Genomic DNA, 16,762 nt, shown 5'->3' with positions numbered 1-16,762 from the left:
CTGCTAAAGGTAGATCACTTCTTCCGCTCCATACCCTATAATGGCGACACATGAACATTGTATTATATATAAGATTACAACTTTTATATTCAAATTCTTCTTAAGAAATATTTTTAACAAATAAAATTTTTCTCTAATATTCTTTATAGTGGTCACGTATCACTCGGCAGTAGTTATTGGCCATTCGGCATTGGTTACATATATACATTTTGTACTTGTCATTTGTCAATTTATATTTATATGCAGATACAAATGTCGATCTATTCGTAGCTTACTTTTTTACTGTAAATAATGGTCACAAATATTAATAAAGATATCTCAATGCTTTGTATAGACAACTAAGTCATAAGATGCTATAAATGAAATACTACTAGCCACTAGCATTTAAATGATTGTCTTTCACTGCACAACGGCGAGGTGGCGCGCACAGCATTATCTTCCTTTAAATCATCATACGGTAGTCAAGAAACAGTGTATTCCTGACTTTAAAGCAGCTGTTGGAATCCAACAAGAATTTTAGTGGAGATATATCACCGGATTTCTTGTTAACCAGCCTAAATATGCATTAATATCCACACAAAATCATGTAAACAAGCAGGTCCAGTATTTATGATAGTTCTATATAGCTATCGTAACTTAAGTTAACTGACTATACTTTTTGTATTTTCTGTTGGTTTGGTCGCGTCCATAACAGTATTCAAACGTTTCTGAAGCTGAAATGTTTTAGTTACATTTCAGATGGGTTTTTTTGTTGTTTTTTTTAGTTATAATGAACCGAATCAAATTGGGACGGGCACGGGCTAGAAACAAATATTATGTTATGAACAAAACATTTAAATTAAATGAATCGTTTTGCGTGTAGGGCTTACTTGTTTTGATATTTTGGTTGTTAAGTAATTTATTTTCACATTTTCTTCTGTTTTTTTTCTGAATAGAAAACATGATTATGATATATTTCAATTACAAAATGCTTTTGAATATGCTTTATTTTTGCATCTTGGATATCGAGATGAATCAGACTAGTGACGGCATAATACAACTTAGGCACTGATTTCACAAAGATGTGTTGAAAAGCAAGACCGTAAATTTCACGGTTAGCTGCATGATATAAAATAAGCCCAACTGCTATGGACCACAACATTACAAAGCTTTAACTTGAGATATTAATATTGAAATATTTAAGTGGAGTATTTACAAAGCAAAAGTTTTATATCAACGTAGTTTTCTTCAAAATTGCACCGAGCAGATAATCTGATAAAATAAAAGATGATTTCAGAGTATGTATGCGATGTTTGAACTGCGTGGCTTCTTAAAGATTATTTGAAAAACCCAACTTCCCTCTAATTTTATATAACCAAGATAGCAGACAGGCGTTGGCCCAACTGCAGACTCTGTTAGCCCAGCGAAGATTGCCAACTTTGGCCCAACGCCATTTTGCTAATTGGCGCAACGTTGACCCAACGGTTGGCACACCGTTGGCCCAACGATGGGTATCCGACACTTATCGTTGGTCCTCCATTGGGCCAACACCTGGTATCCTACACTTATCGTTGGCCCGTCATTGGGCCAACAGCATTTTTTCGTCTATTATGGTTGGTCCAACGTTGGGTCTACTCTATTTCTTTGTTGGCCAAAAGAAGGATACCAACGCTATCCCAACGATTACGAATTTGAAAAAAAATTAACTAACACTAATATTATTATGTACATGATTTATTTTCAAATGATTATGATTTTGTTTAACATTTAACAAAAAGAAATCTAACTTTTATTTAAAGTTTGTTTGAAAGTTTCCTGAAGAAATATAATCGAATATTTGAACATCACTACAACACGTCAAATATTGATTCCAGCCTTTTAAAAGTCTAACTGAAAAAAAATATGTCATTTTTCTTTCTTCAGTCAATGGTTATATCCAATTAAAATGAATTACTGTCTGTATTTTAACTCATTATATATCCAAGTTCTGTCAGCACAAGTCTGATTGTTTTCTTTTCTCACTGAAATTGCAGCTTTCTGTCTTTTCTTTTTTCCTGTGCACTACATTATTACTCTCTTGAACAGCACCCTGTAAAAATTGAAAATCATAATGTTGATTACACCAAATATCATCAAATTTATAACAATAACTATACTGATGCAAATAAACGTCTGGACATAAACTTGCGTAAAGTGTATGAAATTTATTTTTGCCTGTATATAACCGAGAAAAAAATGTGTTAAAATTAGTGAGAATATGAGTTACGAGGGGTGTTCCAAAAATAATGTCATTTGTGTTTTATTTCGCGGAAATCGTGTCATGTGTACACAAAACCACCTCGTGTCGATAGAACGATCACTGAATCGTAACATAGGTAAATATCGCGCTCACACGTTCACTGACTTTGGTACAGTGTACATTGCTTTATAGTGTATTCATTACACTTTACACAAAATGACTGGGAAAAGAGCTGAAAATGTGCTTGAAATTAGGGCCTACATAAAAGGTAGGTCGCTACTCGGCATGAAGCTTGTAGATATTCACCGTGAGGTGTGCGACATTTATGGGGAAGGTCAAATGTCTCATAAGACTATTTGTAGGTGGGTAGCTAAATTTAGGACCGGACAGCAGCAACTCAAAGATGCTGCTAGCACAGATCGTCCTGCAACAACTACGTCGAAAGGTAACATCGAAAAAATCCTCAATTTGCTAAAAGAGGATGCCGGATTCACCGTAAGGCAATTGGTCCGACTGACAAACTTGTCGTTAGCACGAGTTCATGGAATTTTGAAGAAACACCTAAAACTTAGAAAAATAAATGCAAGATGGATACCCAATTTGTTAACAAATGAACAAAAGAGGACCCGTGTAACAATGGCAAAAAAACTTCTGAACATGCACCTAAAATACAGCAAAAAGGTTTTTGATAATATAGTTACTGGTAATGGAACCTGGGTTTATTATTTTGAACCAAAGCGGAAGTATTACAACCGAATCTGGGTCACCAAAAATGCGAGACGCCCAAGTATTGCCAAACGAATACGAACGGTGAAGAAGATTTTATATGTATTTTTTTCACTCATAAGGATCCAATCATTCAAATTCCGGTACCAAAAGGCGGTACGGTCATAGGAAAATTCTATAAAAAAAGTTGTTCTAAGAAAATTGAAGAACTACTACAAAAGTCGCCGCCCCAAAACAGGACTTAAGTACCTCCGACTTTTGCATGATAATGCCCCCGTTCACAAGGCACGCATTGTGACCGAGTTTTTGGAGTCAGAGGTTACCGTCATTCCACACCCTCCGTTTTCGCCAGACCTGGCCCCCCTGCGACTATTTTCTGTTTCCCAAACTTAAATATCATCTGTCTGGAAAGAGATACAAATCGAGAAATGCCCTTGGATCTGCAGTTTATCAGTATCTGATGGGTGTTCCCATAGAAGAGTATGAACAATGCTTCCAAAAGAGGATTGACCGGCTCAAAAAGGTGTATTCAGGCTGACGGAGAGTATTTTGAAGGGCAGAGCAAGTTAAAATGATCAGAACATTTGCAGTATAGGAGAACCGATGCAAGTGACATTACTTTTGGAACACCCCTCGTATTTTATTTACAGAATTAAATACTCAACACTAGTGCCATCCACGAGTTTTAGATAAAAGTATTTAGCATAGATTCAAGTTACATGGATACTACATACAGATACAGGCTATAAAAAGAGATTCTCTTTAAGAGTCCACAACTTTTTCAAAAATATTCAAAAACGTCTACATGTACTTACAGTTTATAGCTAGTAGACCGGATTTTTGTTAAATCTAGATCTATCACATGTATAATAGTTTCCTTTACTTCACGTGTCTATGCAGCGCGCAGTCTGATCAGGATCCATGCTGCTCGCTAACGGTTTCTCTAATTGCAGTAGACTTTAAAAGCGAACAGCATAGATCCTGACCAGACTGTGCGGATGCGCAGGCTGGTCTGGATCCATGCTGGTCGCAAACCCACTATGTTGGTTTTCTCATGACACGGCTCAATTTATATACTAGTAGTCGGTTAGTATTACAAGTCTACTTTTACCAAACATTTAAAAATATTGAGATGTTATGCTTATTTAGCTGAGTAAAAATAAAAATGCGTTTGCAGTTGAGTAGGATTTATACTCCTTTTACTTTCTTATGTAAGGCAACGTTCGCTTTTTTTTGTTATACAAGAAATACATTTGTAATATTTGTAAGCTGTATTTGGTGTGCTCTAATTACACACTGTAGTGCTTATATTGTATTTATATCGTGAAAGTTAATGCATTTAATATAAAATATCAGCTGGTCCTTGTTTTCGGCAACTTTATTAATGCATAGCGTAAAAATACTACTTGTTACGTAGACGGACATATTCTGCGTAGAAGCCGAATAACCAAACGTGCTCGGGTTGCATATAGAGATTCCTTTTTGGAATAAAGACTTTACATAGAAATTAATTGCTGGTGTTTAATTTAATCTGTTGCTTGACAAAGAAGAGGTCACACCGAGAGTCATAAAAAATCATTACTTGAACTTCGAGCCACATATATCTACAGGTGTGTAATCTTGCTGTACATATAATATGCAAAAGTTTTTGCCACCCTATAGACAAACTTTAACATATTTTACAAGAAAACAATAAATGAGCCGCACCATGAGAAAACCAACATAGTGCGTTTGCGACCAGCAGGGATCTAGACCAGCCTGCGCATCCGCGCGGTTTGGTCAGGATCCATGCTGTTCGCTTTCAAAGCCTATTGGAATTAGAGAAACTGTTAGCGAACAGCATGGATCCTGACCAGAGAGGGATAAAGGTGTATGTATGTAAATGTTACATCAGTCACTCTTTAAAGTCATACTACAAAATCTGGAGTGGAGTGTTGGAGTGGAGTACTGGATTAGAGTCTCGAGTGAGATTCTGGAGTGACTTTGGAGAGAAAAACTCGCGGGAGAATTTAGAGTCAAAATCAAATTGTTTGTTTCGTTATTTTTCATGTCAGATATGAAAGTCATTAAGTGGTGAAACGAGAGTGATGACAGGCAATATTGCTACGTTAATTGATGATGATGTTCATGCAAATTATAATGTTGATATTGCTTTTTATTTTGTTAATGGTTTTATAATGCTGATGACAATATTGATATATAGCACTTATGATGATGATGAAAATGTTGTTGCTATTGTGCTGTATTTAGAAATGGAGCGAAAATGATGAAATGTCGTTATGCTGCTATTTTATGATGATTTTGTTGTTGCTGGTGCTGCTGGTGACGATGATGATGATGATAGTGATGACAGTTCTAGCTCTGTGAGGATGCTTTTGATGTTGACGATTTTCGCGATGAAGATGTTTTCATGATAATGTTGTCAATGAAATAAGAATATTGGCATGTAGATGATAATGATGATGATTTATATTTTTGTTGTTGATGAAAATTAATGATATTTGTTATGATAAAAGTGTTATTAAAACGTTTTGTTGAGTTGAGACTTACACTCAGTGTAATAACTAAATATCAATCTTTAATTTTTGAATTATTATAATCCCCAAAAACGGCATCAGAAAAAAATAGTATGCTGTTTTTAGCAATATTTAACTCGAAACCTCGTAAGAGAATTTCTTTTTAAATTATTTTAGTATTAGATCTGAATTTCTGAACAAAATATCATCATACCAATTTGGACAACATTTTTTTTTATTTTTTGTAGTAGACTTATAAAAACATTAACTGCGTTTACATTATGCATCAAACACACTGGGCTTATCAGTGCAAGTCATTGCATCATTCTACTACTGCATGCCGTGGGACTCCTCTATGACCCAACTAATTACCAAGCCTTCTGATCAGTAAAAAATCTTTAAAGATAACAGGCAATAATAAATAAAATTTGCTTTAGGTGTAGAAAAAGGTCTTACCTATAGAGGGCTTTTAGGTCAATATTTGGTTTGACATTTCCCACGTGTATCAATGCTCCACCTGCAAATTGTTTCTTTAATGTTACCTGATAAAACTCATTCACTGTGTACTCCTTTATGCTAAGATGTATTGAAATGTCACAGAAATTTGAATGATATTATGTAAATTAATGTCATCATCATTTACCTCACCACCACTACCATCACAACCATCATCATTACCACTTCCAACTTCATCACCACCACAACTATCACCGCCATAATCAACATTGCCACTAACACAATCATCCCCAGCACGACCAAAATCACCACAATCATCACCATCATCATCATCATCACCAACACCATTACAAAGATCATCATCATCACCATCATTATGGTTATTATCATCATCCTCATTTTCACCAACAACATCAGCAACATTATCATAACTATCGTTACCAGCATCAACATCATCATCATCATCATCACAGTCACCACTGCCGTGAACATCATCATTTGTCATCGCATCTTTATTATCATAGTTTTTGCTGATGACCATGAGTAAAAACATTGTTTTGTTGGAAGATAACGGTTGTTGTTTTTATTGTTGTTGATGATGACAATGGTGATAGAGGTGTTTGTATTGTTGTTAAAGATAGTGATAATGATAGAAAATTTAAACGATTCTGTTGCTTAGAATATTTCAATGATTTTGTCTATCAATGATGATAAATTGGTTTTCAGGATAACAATGATGACGACAATGATGACAATGACGTAGTTGCTGATCCTAAAAGACACAAACAGCAAGCCATAATAAACAATATCATCAAAATCTCAATAATTATTATTATTCTATACCTATTTTATCTGTCCAATCGCGAACGTTCATTTGCAACACGTGACCGTACAATATATTACGGTATTTGGATGCACGTGCGTACAAAAATCCTGTATTTTCTGTATTTGTACGCACGCGCGTACAAAAAATCCTGTATTTTCTGTATTTGGACGGTGTTAAACATACGATAAAGCCCGAAACGCGTGAAAATGTTCCGAATGTAAATCGGATGAAGTAGGCGCTCTATGTACAGTGTTTGATTATGCGTCTTGAAATCTGGATTTAATTTGAGTTTTTTTTTGTTTACAACACACAAAAACGATTCAAGGGATAACAATGCTATCTGATTTAGATATCAAAACGTTCGTAAATAATCAAAAAACTTAAAAATACAGTAAAAAGGATCATCAGATGTTGGAATATTTGAAAAGTCGCTTAAAGAAACCGTTCCGGACGAAACCTAGAAATTGGTATCAGCCCTGACTGTCTGAATAGCTACCTCAGCAGTTTTTATTTAACGGTTAAGAAAAAAAAATGGAGGAGATTATGAATGGCAACGGACGGGCGGTCAGCATCCAAAACATGTCTGCTCTATAATTCAGTTTTCATCGAATCTTCACCAAACTTGCTGACAATGTTTGTGGGCATTACATCTCGGCAAATTTCGATAACCAGCCAAATTGTACCAGGCACTCTTTGATTATAGTCCTTGAATTACTCGAAAAACGGGGAATTTAGCCGCTCTTTTAAGTCGAACAGTTTTCATCCGATCTTCACCAAACTTGCTGACAATGTTTGTGGGCATAATATCTCAGCCAAGTATTATTACCACCCAAATCGCATAATGGCTGTTGTAGGGAGGTTGCACCATATACTTTTTTAATGATGATACGCAGAAAAAACAACGAATTACTTATATACCGTATGAAGTGAAATAAATATAGAATAAAAAGGTTATTTAAGGTCTAACATTGTTCTGTATAATATATATTTGCACTCATACCAAGCTGGGAAAAACTAGAAAAGGCAGGAATACAATATTCAGTAAAACATTTTTAATTTAAACTATTATTATAGTAAGATAAAATAGATATAGAATAAAAAGGTTATTTAACATTGTACTGTACAATACGAGATATATTTGGACTCGTACCCAGCTGAGAAAACCATATTGAACTCGCCTAGCGGCTCGTCCAATATGGTTTTCTCAGCTAGGTACTCGTCCAAATATATTTCCGTATTGTACAGAACAATGTTAAATAACCTAATAGTATAACTACCAGTCTCGCGCTACATTAAATGTGATTCTTTATCCCAGCAATCACCATTCTTCTTATTGTTTGCAACAGCAACAGCACCAGCCATTAATTATTACTTCGTCTTATGTGATTTCACTAATAATACCATTGCTTTTAATCTACAAACTATGAACAACTAAAAGTAGACTCCAAGGTCACTCCAAAATTCACTGAAAGACTCCACTCCATATTTTGTAGTATGCCCTCGCTATCGTTAACCGGAAGTTAATTGATAGACAAATATTAAAATTGAAAGTAGGCTTTTAAAGGTAAGCTTAATTGATTTTCTCCTATCTGATGATTATTTAGATAAAGATTAGTTAATCTTGGGGTCTTTACTCCATAAACTTGAACATCTATAAATGTATGTTTTAGATTCTATTTGTGTAAATATGTAAACATTAACTGTAAAGTTCTCGGGTAGGCCCTATATATTCGAAACCAGTTTTCAGAAAATGAAAATGGGACTAAAGCCCTCTACAGACGGTAGGTTTTTGTTCTACAACACCAGTTATCTCAAAGATGTACAATTTTGAAATTGTACATTTTTCACATACAGACAGTATTCCATTCCCATATAAATCACAGAGATTTACTTAGTAAACATAGTGCATCAGGTAGGTACTGAAAAGAATGTAACCATTAATAATAAAAAATAATATTCACCTTTTTATGTCCCATGAATTTTATTACTCATGACACAAATGAGCCGCGCCATGAGAAAACCAACATAGTGGCTTTGCGACCAGCATGGATGCAGACCAGCCTGTGCATCCGCAGTCTGGTCAGGATCAATGATGTTTGCTTTCAAAGTCTATTGCAATTAGAGAAACCGTTAGCGAACAGCATGGACCAGACTGCGCGGATGCTGGTCGGAAACGCACTATGTTGGTTTTCTCATGGCGCAGCTCAAATCATTTAACTTTTCAGTGTCATCCTTTTTCCTTTATGCATTAGAAGCCATTTTATATTCAGATTTGGGTTTATTTTTTGGGCAGTTGTTTCTAAAATTTCATTCACTTGCCTCTTATCAACTAATTATTTACCAATTTGTTGCTTGTCAACTGGGTGGTACGTAAGGCAAAACTTACGAAATAGAACATGTCCTAATCTGTAAGTCAAGACTTATGATTTACGAAATCAAGGAATAGCATCATACACACGATAATATTTGGCTGTACATCCTGAATTTAATTGGTGTTGTAAAACAAAAACCTACCGTCTGTAAAGCTTCAGCATGTATAATTCGTTTTTTATACATTCACGAGTAGACCTTTAAATTGCCAATAAATGTACATCGTCTGATTTACGAAATATCGCTTACTTTACTTATTTAAATTTTCCCGACCTCCACGTTACTGATATATGCAGTATCAAATACGTAGTAAACTGGAGTCATACTTTACTACCACCAATAACATCAGTACTGTAGGTCAAAGGGAGCTAACAGTTTTCCCATAGACTTACATTGTAATGTTTTGGGTTATAGCCCTTTCCTAACATTTAAACTTTTGATGCCTCCTACACAGGGTGAAAGAACTATTCAAGACCTAAAAGAAAACAGCCAGAAATATACATGCTGACCATAATTTTTGTGCACTTTTTTCACCCGCAAGTCAGTAACCCCCAGTCCGGCAGTAAATTTTTGTTTACATATCATGAAAATACTATATCACTAAAACAAGCAAAATTTTCAAACAAAATGCACCTTCAAATATGTTTTCCTCCATTAATCATGGCTTAGAACTTCAATTTAAGAAATAAAACAGTTTTCAAACATATTCAACAGATATTTCACCAATGAGAGCCCACTTTACATCTTAAATATTTGTCTCGGAATACCATATACTGTTTCAACCAATCAAATGCCCTGTTAGTTATTTCCCTTTGACCTATGTAGCGTTAACCCGGCCTCCATGAACTGGACTATTTCCTATCATTTCCGGAATCACTATTGCTGTCATGTCTACACCTACTGACACTGGTTTAATGAAATTGGCCTTGCAATGATGTAATCTTTGTGAACATGCACATAACACAAAATGTTACGTTGGTAATGAGTCACACATAATAGCATGTAATATAATCTCGATCAACTGACACACAGTATATAAACGAACTGAACCCCAACCGGATCTTGCGAGCATATTTCAGGATGCAACTGACGAAAATAGGTGGGACTATCTAAATAATTATAAACAACTTGTTGCAATGATGCTAAGGCGGTATGTAAACGATTGTATCATATCAAGAAATACTTTATCCTTCCGGATAAATTCAGTCTTTACCAGCTTTCGTCCTATAATTGCCGATAAAACGCTGTACTCTTCTCAACGTGTTACTTTTATTTCAACACTCGCCGATTACACAAGGAATTTTATGCATAAACTCGTTTATCTATACCAATACTCGTGTTTAAGGTATTGTTTAATGTATTCCCTTCACTAAACAGGCGACATATACCTACCAGGCCATGTTTGTTATGTAGTAAATTCTGGAAAGTAAACAAGGCAACTGTTTGAATACTGAACCCGTCTTGCAAATATCAATCTAATGATCTGTACCTCACTTGTGAGTTCACTGAACCATATCTTGCGAGTCACGTAGGGGGATTTCCATTGTCTTTATATCCACCTTTTGTCTTTTGTCGTACCGAATCTGAAGTTTCTGTGTCCACAACAATTGTATGGCGCATCTAAAGTGTTTTCGGGTACTATACGTACTCAAAGAGCTATAAAAATAATGTATTTTATACTTCTTTGACGTACTATAAGTAATGTTATAAGCATTAGCTGCACATAGACTGACTGATTATTGCCTAAATGCATCCCTACCTGGAAACAAAAATATTTACATATGAAGCTGATAATTAATTATGGAAAGAGAAATTATATCTTGATATGATATAATAACTACTAGTAACATGTCTCCTCTGCGTTTGCAACAATTGGTCTTTTGTTCTTTAGCTCGACGTTCAATGAATAGTCTAAGCTATTCAACTCATGTGTTCATGCATCGTCGTTGGTGTTGAGGCCGGCGTAATGCTTTGCTTACTTTTTGCATGGAACTTTATCTCCAAGAAAACTGAAGGTATTTGGTAGAAACTACGCACATGTCTTTGGGGTCAACAGTATCTTGCCATCAAGGACCATAATCCCCTTTCTACATAGAAATGCTGGTTAAGGTATTAGGCCCCTAATAGTAATGTTTAAAAAATGGCAATTGCTTGGTATATTCTTACAGTTGACCGTGCTTTACATTGTGTTGCAAATTTTTAAAAAACTTTTACCGTGCCGTTTTTTATAAATTTTGTGTAATTTATGGTATTTCCTCAAGCTCAAGTGGCGACAAATTTCAAAGTGATGAAAGAAACATCAAACTATTGGTAAACAATTATAAAACTTAAAATAAAACTGCCAGTATGATTTTTCTTAGGGTGCCTCAAGTAAACGGGTTTAATGCGTTCTAAATCCACAATAAAAAAAAATAAGGTCGAATGCTGTGAATCTGTTTTGAATTTTGCTCACTTCATTCAAAAATAACCTTGGGGCAGAAGTAAAACCTACCTACTTTTTTCCACAATATGTAATCTAAGGATTGAAGGCAAAATAAAGAACTTTTACCGTCTGTAATTCAGTATTTTTAAGGATGTCTAACTCTACCCCTTCTGTTTCAGAGGTAAATTCACTTTGAACAGCAAGAAATCGCTTATCAAATGACTTTTTTTTTCCATTTTTATGCAATAAATCAATAACAAGTCTTGAAAGAAGTGAAAACTTACTAGAAAAAAAGGAAAATATGGAAAAAAAATGGTCCCAGTGGGGTTTGAACCTACCCCCTCCCCCCCCCCACCCCACGAAAATTGCAGACAAAGTAGGTTTATAGTAGGAATTAAATACTCTTCAAAAAGAAGGTACTCTATTATGGGCTTAATACCTTAAAGTTTTGCATGCCACTTCATGTCTTCAGTACTATTGAAGGTAATTCGTTGAAACGATCGAAGGGCAGTGTCATACCGTTAAGAAACATAACTTTGTCAGACATATTTACTGAATTACCCCGCTTTTTGCAGTTATAAAATATTTATCCGATGATTGCTTTCAGGTTCATATATTAAAGACTACTGCAGGCTTTGTTTGGACGACTTTGTTTCAGTTTTTCAGCCAGATGAGATATTTTTCTAGACAAGTAAGTGATGGCACAGTGAAAGTAATGACAGAATCTTCTGGTCGACGAAGGAATCTTCCGTACCGCGAGTAATGTTGTAAAATTTATGTAACATTTCCAGTTGATTTTCTGATTTAAGGTAGTCTAAAACATCAGGGAGCTGTTGAATAATATTTTCACTGGTGAACATATCAGATTCTTCGCATGGGTCTGTGCTCAGGACAAAGCAAGGGTCTGTTTGCGTTGAAGATGTGGATTCTAGCAAAGTCATATTCTGGAAAGCAAGCTGCATAGTATCTTCATCTTCACTTGAACTCTCAATATCCTCAGATTCTTCCAGCAATTTGTGAACATCTTTCTCTTGTGCTTTTGGTTTTGGAGCTTTTTAATGGGAGAAACGTCTTCTAGTTTTGAAACTCTCACTGTTTTTGGTGTCATCATTTGGAATTAAAGTCTTTTTAGAGTGTTTTAAATTGTTTGGCAATATCTTTGAAGTCTTTTGAGTATGTAATAATTTCCTTTCTTTTTAAGTCGAATTTTGACATTTTGATCTTTAGATTGTTTACTTCATGGGTTTCCAAATTGTGAAAAATGATTTCCCCAAAGTTTGTCGTCCGGAACTTGCAGCTGAATTCTTCCATTTTGCCTGAAAATAAACAAAAAATGCTTTGAATAATAAATTTCTTCCCCCAAGAAATGTAAAGCATCTTTGAAAATACTCCCAAGACATGGTACAGATAGATCGCGTAAACTCGCAAGTGAGGTTCAGAATCACCGGCAAGAAACGTACAGTATGCCTATTTTACCCCCAGTCTTTAAATCTTGTTTTTATGTTCAAAATCGTTCCGTCATATAACAAATAACCGTAATACTTTTTGTAATTAATTAATTGCTGTGGTACAAACTCAAAACTCCGTCTTCAACCAATCTAAACTTGATAAATCTCAATTTTCTTTCGTATGTAGTGACGATTTCGTTCAAGCCTGCGGCGAGTTTCATGAATTTTATTGTCTTAATGTTAAAAATTATAATGTTGCATATCATAGGTCAACAATAAAGTTTTTTGGCTACAATTTACATACAGATTGACTTACTTACCGTTCAACAGTATCCTCATGAACACGATTTTTTAACTCAACTGTCTCGACGCAAAATGGCCAACACTGATTTTCGCTCGCAAGATCCGGTTGGGGTTCAGTTCGTTTATATACTGTGGACATGGGTGGAAGACATTTTGAACAGGTAGCACTTGTGAATATTCAAGGTGGTGCACAGGGTATAAATAAACAATTATTTACTGCGGAACAGAGCCGGAAAAAAAGTATGGCCTGGCGATTCGAAATATCTCATATTTAATGTTTTTGCTTAATACATTTTTTTCACAAACATTTCAAAATGTAGATAGGTATATAATAAACATCATACCAGTGAATTATTTATATGCATACATTACAAAACAATCAAATAAGCCCCTCTTTCTAACAGAATGCAGGTCTATATTTTTTGGCAAAACTTTACCAGTCAATATACAACATTCTTATATTGTGTTTATCGCTTGAAAAATAGGTAGATGTAAAATACCTATGCTTGTCTAATTTGCACATATAGTTAAAGTCTACAAAAATAACTATTTTCTAATTTTCGCCGGTTTGTTTTCATCAGCTGATAGACATTTAGAGTGACAGGCATTATAGACTGATTCGGAATACTCATGTTGACTGTACCAATCTGATAAATTGTGTAAAAGAGGGACGGTATTAATTGTTTTGGAGAAAATGGCCTCTAAATACTACAAGTATTGTAATATAGTAAATATAGGCCAAACCCAAAAACATTTGATACCGGCCCCTGTTGTGTAGAAGCTTTGTTAAATCCAATAAATATTTGACAGAACATTGGCATAGTTTTCAATTTTGTAGATTTTCTGTGGCTAATTTGAAATGGCAAGTCCAACAGCTTGGCAAACAGAAAGATCATTCGAACAGACAAACTGGCACATGTTGCAAGATGGTACACTTTGTGACGTCACTTTCTTAGTCGGGAATGAAAAGAAAGAAGAAGTGAAAGCTCACAAGTTTATCCTGGTGAGCAGAAGTCCTGTATTCTATGCTATGTTCTGTGGCTCACTTGCAGAGTCCAATCATACCATACAAGTTCCAGATATAGAACCCGAGATATTCCGAGTATTATTACGGTATGTTTGAACAAATTTTGCACTGTGTTATTTCCCTTAATAGAATTTTTATAATTTAATTTGAGTAAGCTCGAATATTTTTGTTTCTTAAAGCCAGAAGATCTAATTATTATTTTATGTATTTTTCTCAATTGGAATTTCACATGTTATCAGCTATTTTGAAAATTACAATGGTTGCTATAATTTTATGTGCATTACTGTAGCGCATTTTAAATACTTTTGTACAACAGTTTGTCGCACGCCATTTGTTGCTTTTTCATCCTCAAAATTGTTTCATTTGTTAATAATTTAAGTATACAATATTAAAAATTCTTGTTTCTAAGGTCGGACTTAATCGATTTTTCGTTTTTCAGATGCCTCTTCTTGAACACTTAGATTAGAAATAATTAGATTAATTTTGGAAAATTTGTTCTATTTCAAAGGTTCATTTATACCGAAGACTGTACAGTCAACGAGGACAACAACATGCCCCTTTTATACAGTGCCAAGAAGTATGAAACCAACCGTCTTGCAGAGAAATGTAAAGATTACTTAAATACTCAACTCTCAATGGACAATGTCTGTGTCATACTACAACATGCACACAAGTTCGATGAAAGTGAACTAGGAGAAAAGTGTCTTGAATTCATTTTTGAGAATGGAGAAAACGTACTAAAATCCGATGGATTTGCTTCTCTACCAAAAGAAGTTCTTCAGAAAATTATCGAGTCGGATAATCTTGATGCCGACGAATTAAGTATTTACGATGCATGCAAGAGATGGGCAGTTGAGCAGCAGCAACAAAAATGCAAGAAACAGGAATGTCCGGAAACTGAACTAAGAAATGAACTAGGGGAATTAGTATATTCTGTAAGATTCCCTACAATGTCGTTTGAAACATTTGCAAAACATGTAGCTGTAGAAGACATTTTAACATCAGATGAAAAGGTTTGTGTTTTTCAAAGCTTAGCAGGTGTCGACACTAAAACGCAGATGTATCAATTTCATAATACTAAACGTAAACGAGTACAGAAGCAACACTTAAAGTTGTCAAGATTCGATTCAAACCACGACAGTGGTTGGGGTTATAGTGGCTGTCCAGATGCAATTAACTTTAAAGTGTCCACTCAAGCCAGACTTGTGGGTGTGAGTTTGTTTGTCCCGTATTTGGCGGGAACAATAGAGGGAGAAATTAGTTTAAAAATTGGGACTTCCACTTTAGCATCTAGAAATGATCTTAGGATAGAGTATGAGCAGTCGAAATACGTCGAGGATGTGCTGTTTGATCAACCATATACAGTTGAACCAGGGACGGAATATACAATACATACTTTGTTGAAAGGCGCACAAACATATTACGGCAAAAATGGCAAACAGATGATTTCATCTGGTACATTTGATCTGTCTTTCTTCTCAAGCGGTGCAAGTGAAAATAAAACATGCACATATAGAGGACAAATTCATTCTCTTATTCTAGAAGTATCTACTACTGTATGAAAACACAAATTAAAGTGACTGTACTCTAGATTTTGACATTTTACATAATAATATAAACAAAATTAGCGTCTTTAAGAAAATCGTTTAACTGGCATTGAAGTATATTTCTAGATAATATACTTTGACTGTAAATTACCTAACACTGTAAATAATGTGAATCTATTTTAGTAAAAAAAGTCATTTTTGTATACTTTCATTGTACTGTATTTACAAAAATGTATCTATAAAGGACATAATGAACAAAACGTTCGTGTGACGTTAACACCATAAATGACGTATCTAGCTTACCAGCAGAAATGAAATGTAAATTTACAAAAGAAATCTAACCCATTTTTTAAATTTTATTTACTTGTTCAGAAATAGTTAAAGAAGAATATATTTGAAAATCAAGAACTTGACCGTTCCGTTTTATTTTATATCGGCTAAACGGCCATGAAATACATTGAATATTTTCGTTATTTTTCCCAACCCCTACTACGGATATCTCTTTATTTAAGCATTTTCAAAATGAAATAATTTACAAAACGCAACAATAAACAATAAAACTGAATTTAGCTATATTCCTGAGTTTGGAAAAATGTTTTAACATTACTTCTAATGCCATGAAGACAGGAAAACGGCGACTTCCGTTGAAAAATACATCTGCCACTAGGGGGCGCTCCTCAATAAAAATGTTGACTCGGAACATTTTTATATGTTCTCCAAATGAAAGACTGGAGATGTTTAGTACATATCGGATATCAGTCTTATATCTCATACTTCGAAATTTTCGTAGGGACCCGCGAACCGGAAAACGAACACATTTCAATTTGGAATGGAAAAAAGTAAAATAACTCATTCTCACGTGTTTCCATGACAAAAAATCCGTCGAAGCCTTCTGAAGAAACA

The 16,762-nt window shown here is 34.8% G+C and overlaps 2 protein-coding genes across 2 annotated transcripts; one reads left to right on the top strand and one right to left on the bottom strand.

Moving 5' to 3' along the window:
- Positions 1 to 1,969: 1,969 nt before the first annotated feature.
- On the bottom strand, positions 1,970 to 6,421 carry LOC128546765 (prostatic spermine-binding protein-like). The gene is made up of 2 exons (XM_053518071.1): positions 6,104 to 6,421; positions 1,970 to 2,068 (listed from the first exon to the last, which is right to left on the bottom strand). The coding sequence occupies exons 1-2, from the start codon at positions 6,419 to 6,421 to the stop codon at positions 1,970 to 1,972; spliced, it is 417 nt and encodes a 138-aa protein (XP_053374046.1).
- A 1,753-nt stretch (positions 6,422 to 8,174) lies between these two features.
- Positions 8,175 to 16,556, top strand: LOC123532001 (BTB/POZ domain-containing protein 6-like). The gene is made up of 3 exons (XM_053517291.1): positions 8,175 to 8,306; positions 14,124 to 14,398; positions 14,821 to 16,556. Exons 2-3 carry the CDS (start codon positions 14,145 to 14,147, stop codon positions 15,872 to 15,874), a joined length of 1,308 nt encoding a protein of 435 aa, XP_053373266.1. The 5' UTR covers positions 8,175 to 8,306; positions 14,124 to 14,144; the 3' UTR covers positions 15,875 to 16,556.
- Positions 16,557 to 16,762: the final 206 nt, after the last annotated feature.

The sequence above is a fragment of the Mercenaria mercenaria genome, chromosome 11, assembly GCF_021730395.1.
Source record: "Mercenaria mercenaria strain notata chromosome 11, MADL_Memer_1, whole genome shotgun sequence".
NCBI lineage: Eukaryota > Metazoa > Mollusca > Bivalvia > Venerida > Veneridae > Mercenaria > Mercenaria mercenaria.
The sequence above is the reverse complement of the archived record's forward strand: the minus strand, read 5'-3'. Positions and strand labels throughout refer to the sequence as shown.

Excerpts from the sequence above, each read along its gene's own strand:
- LOC128546765 (XM_053518071.1), bottom strand. The coding sequence starts at position 6,421 with ATGACAAATGATGATGTTCACGGCAGTGGTGACTGTGATGATGATGAT. Across the intron at positions 2,069-6,103 it reads GTGATGGTAGTGGTGGTGAG|GGTGCTGTTCAAGAGAGTAA; the intron begins GTAAATGATGAT and ends CAATTTTTACAG.
- LOC123532001 (XM_053517291.1), top strand. The coding sequence starts at position 14,145 with ATGGCAAGTCCAACAGCTTGGCAAACAGAAAGATCATTCGAACAGACA. Across the intron at positions 14,399-14,820 it reads ATATTCCGAGTATTATTACG|GTTCATTTATACCGAAGACT; the intron begins GTATGTTTGAAC and ends TCTATTTCAAAG.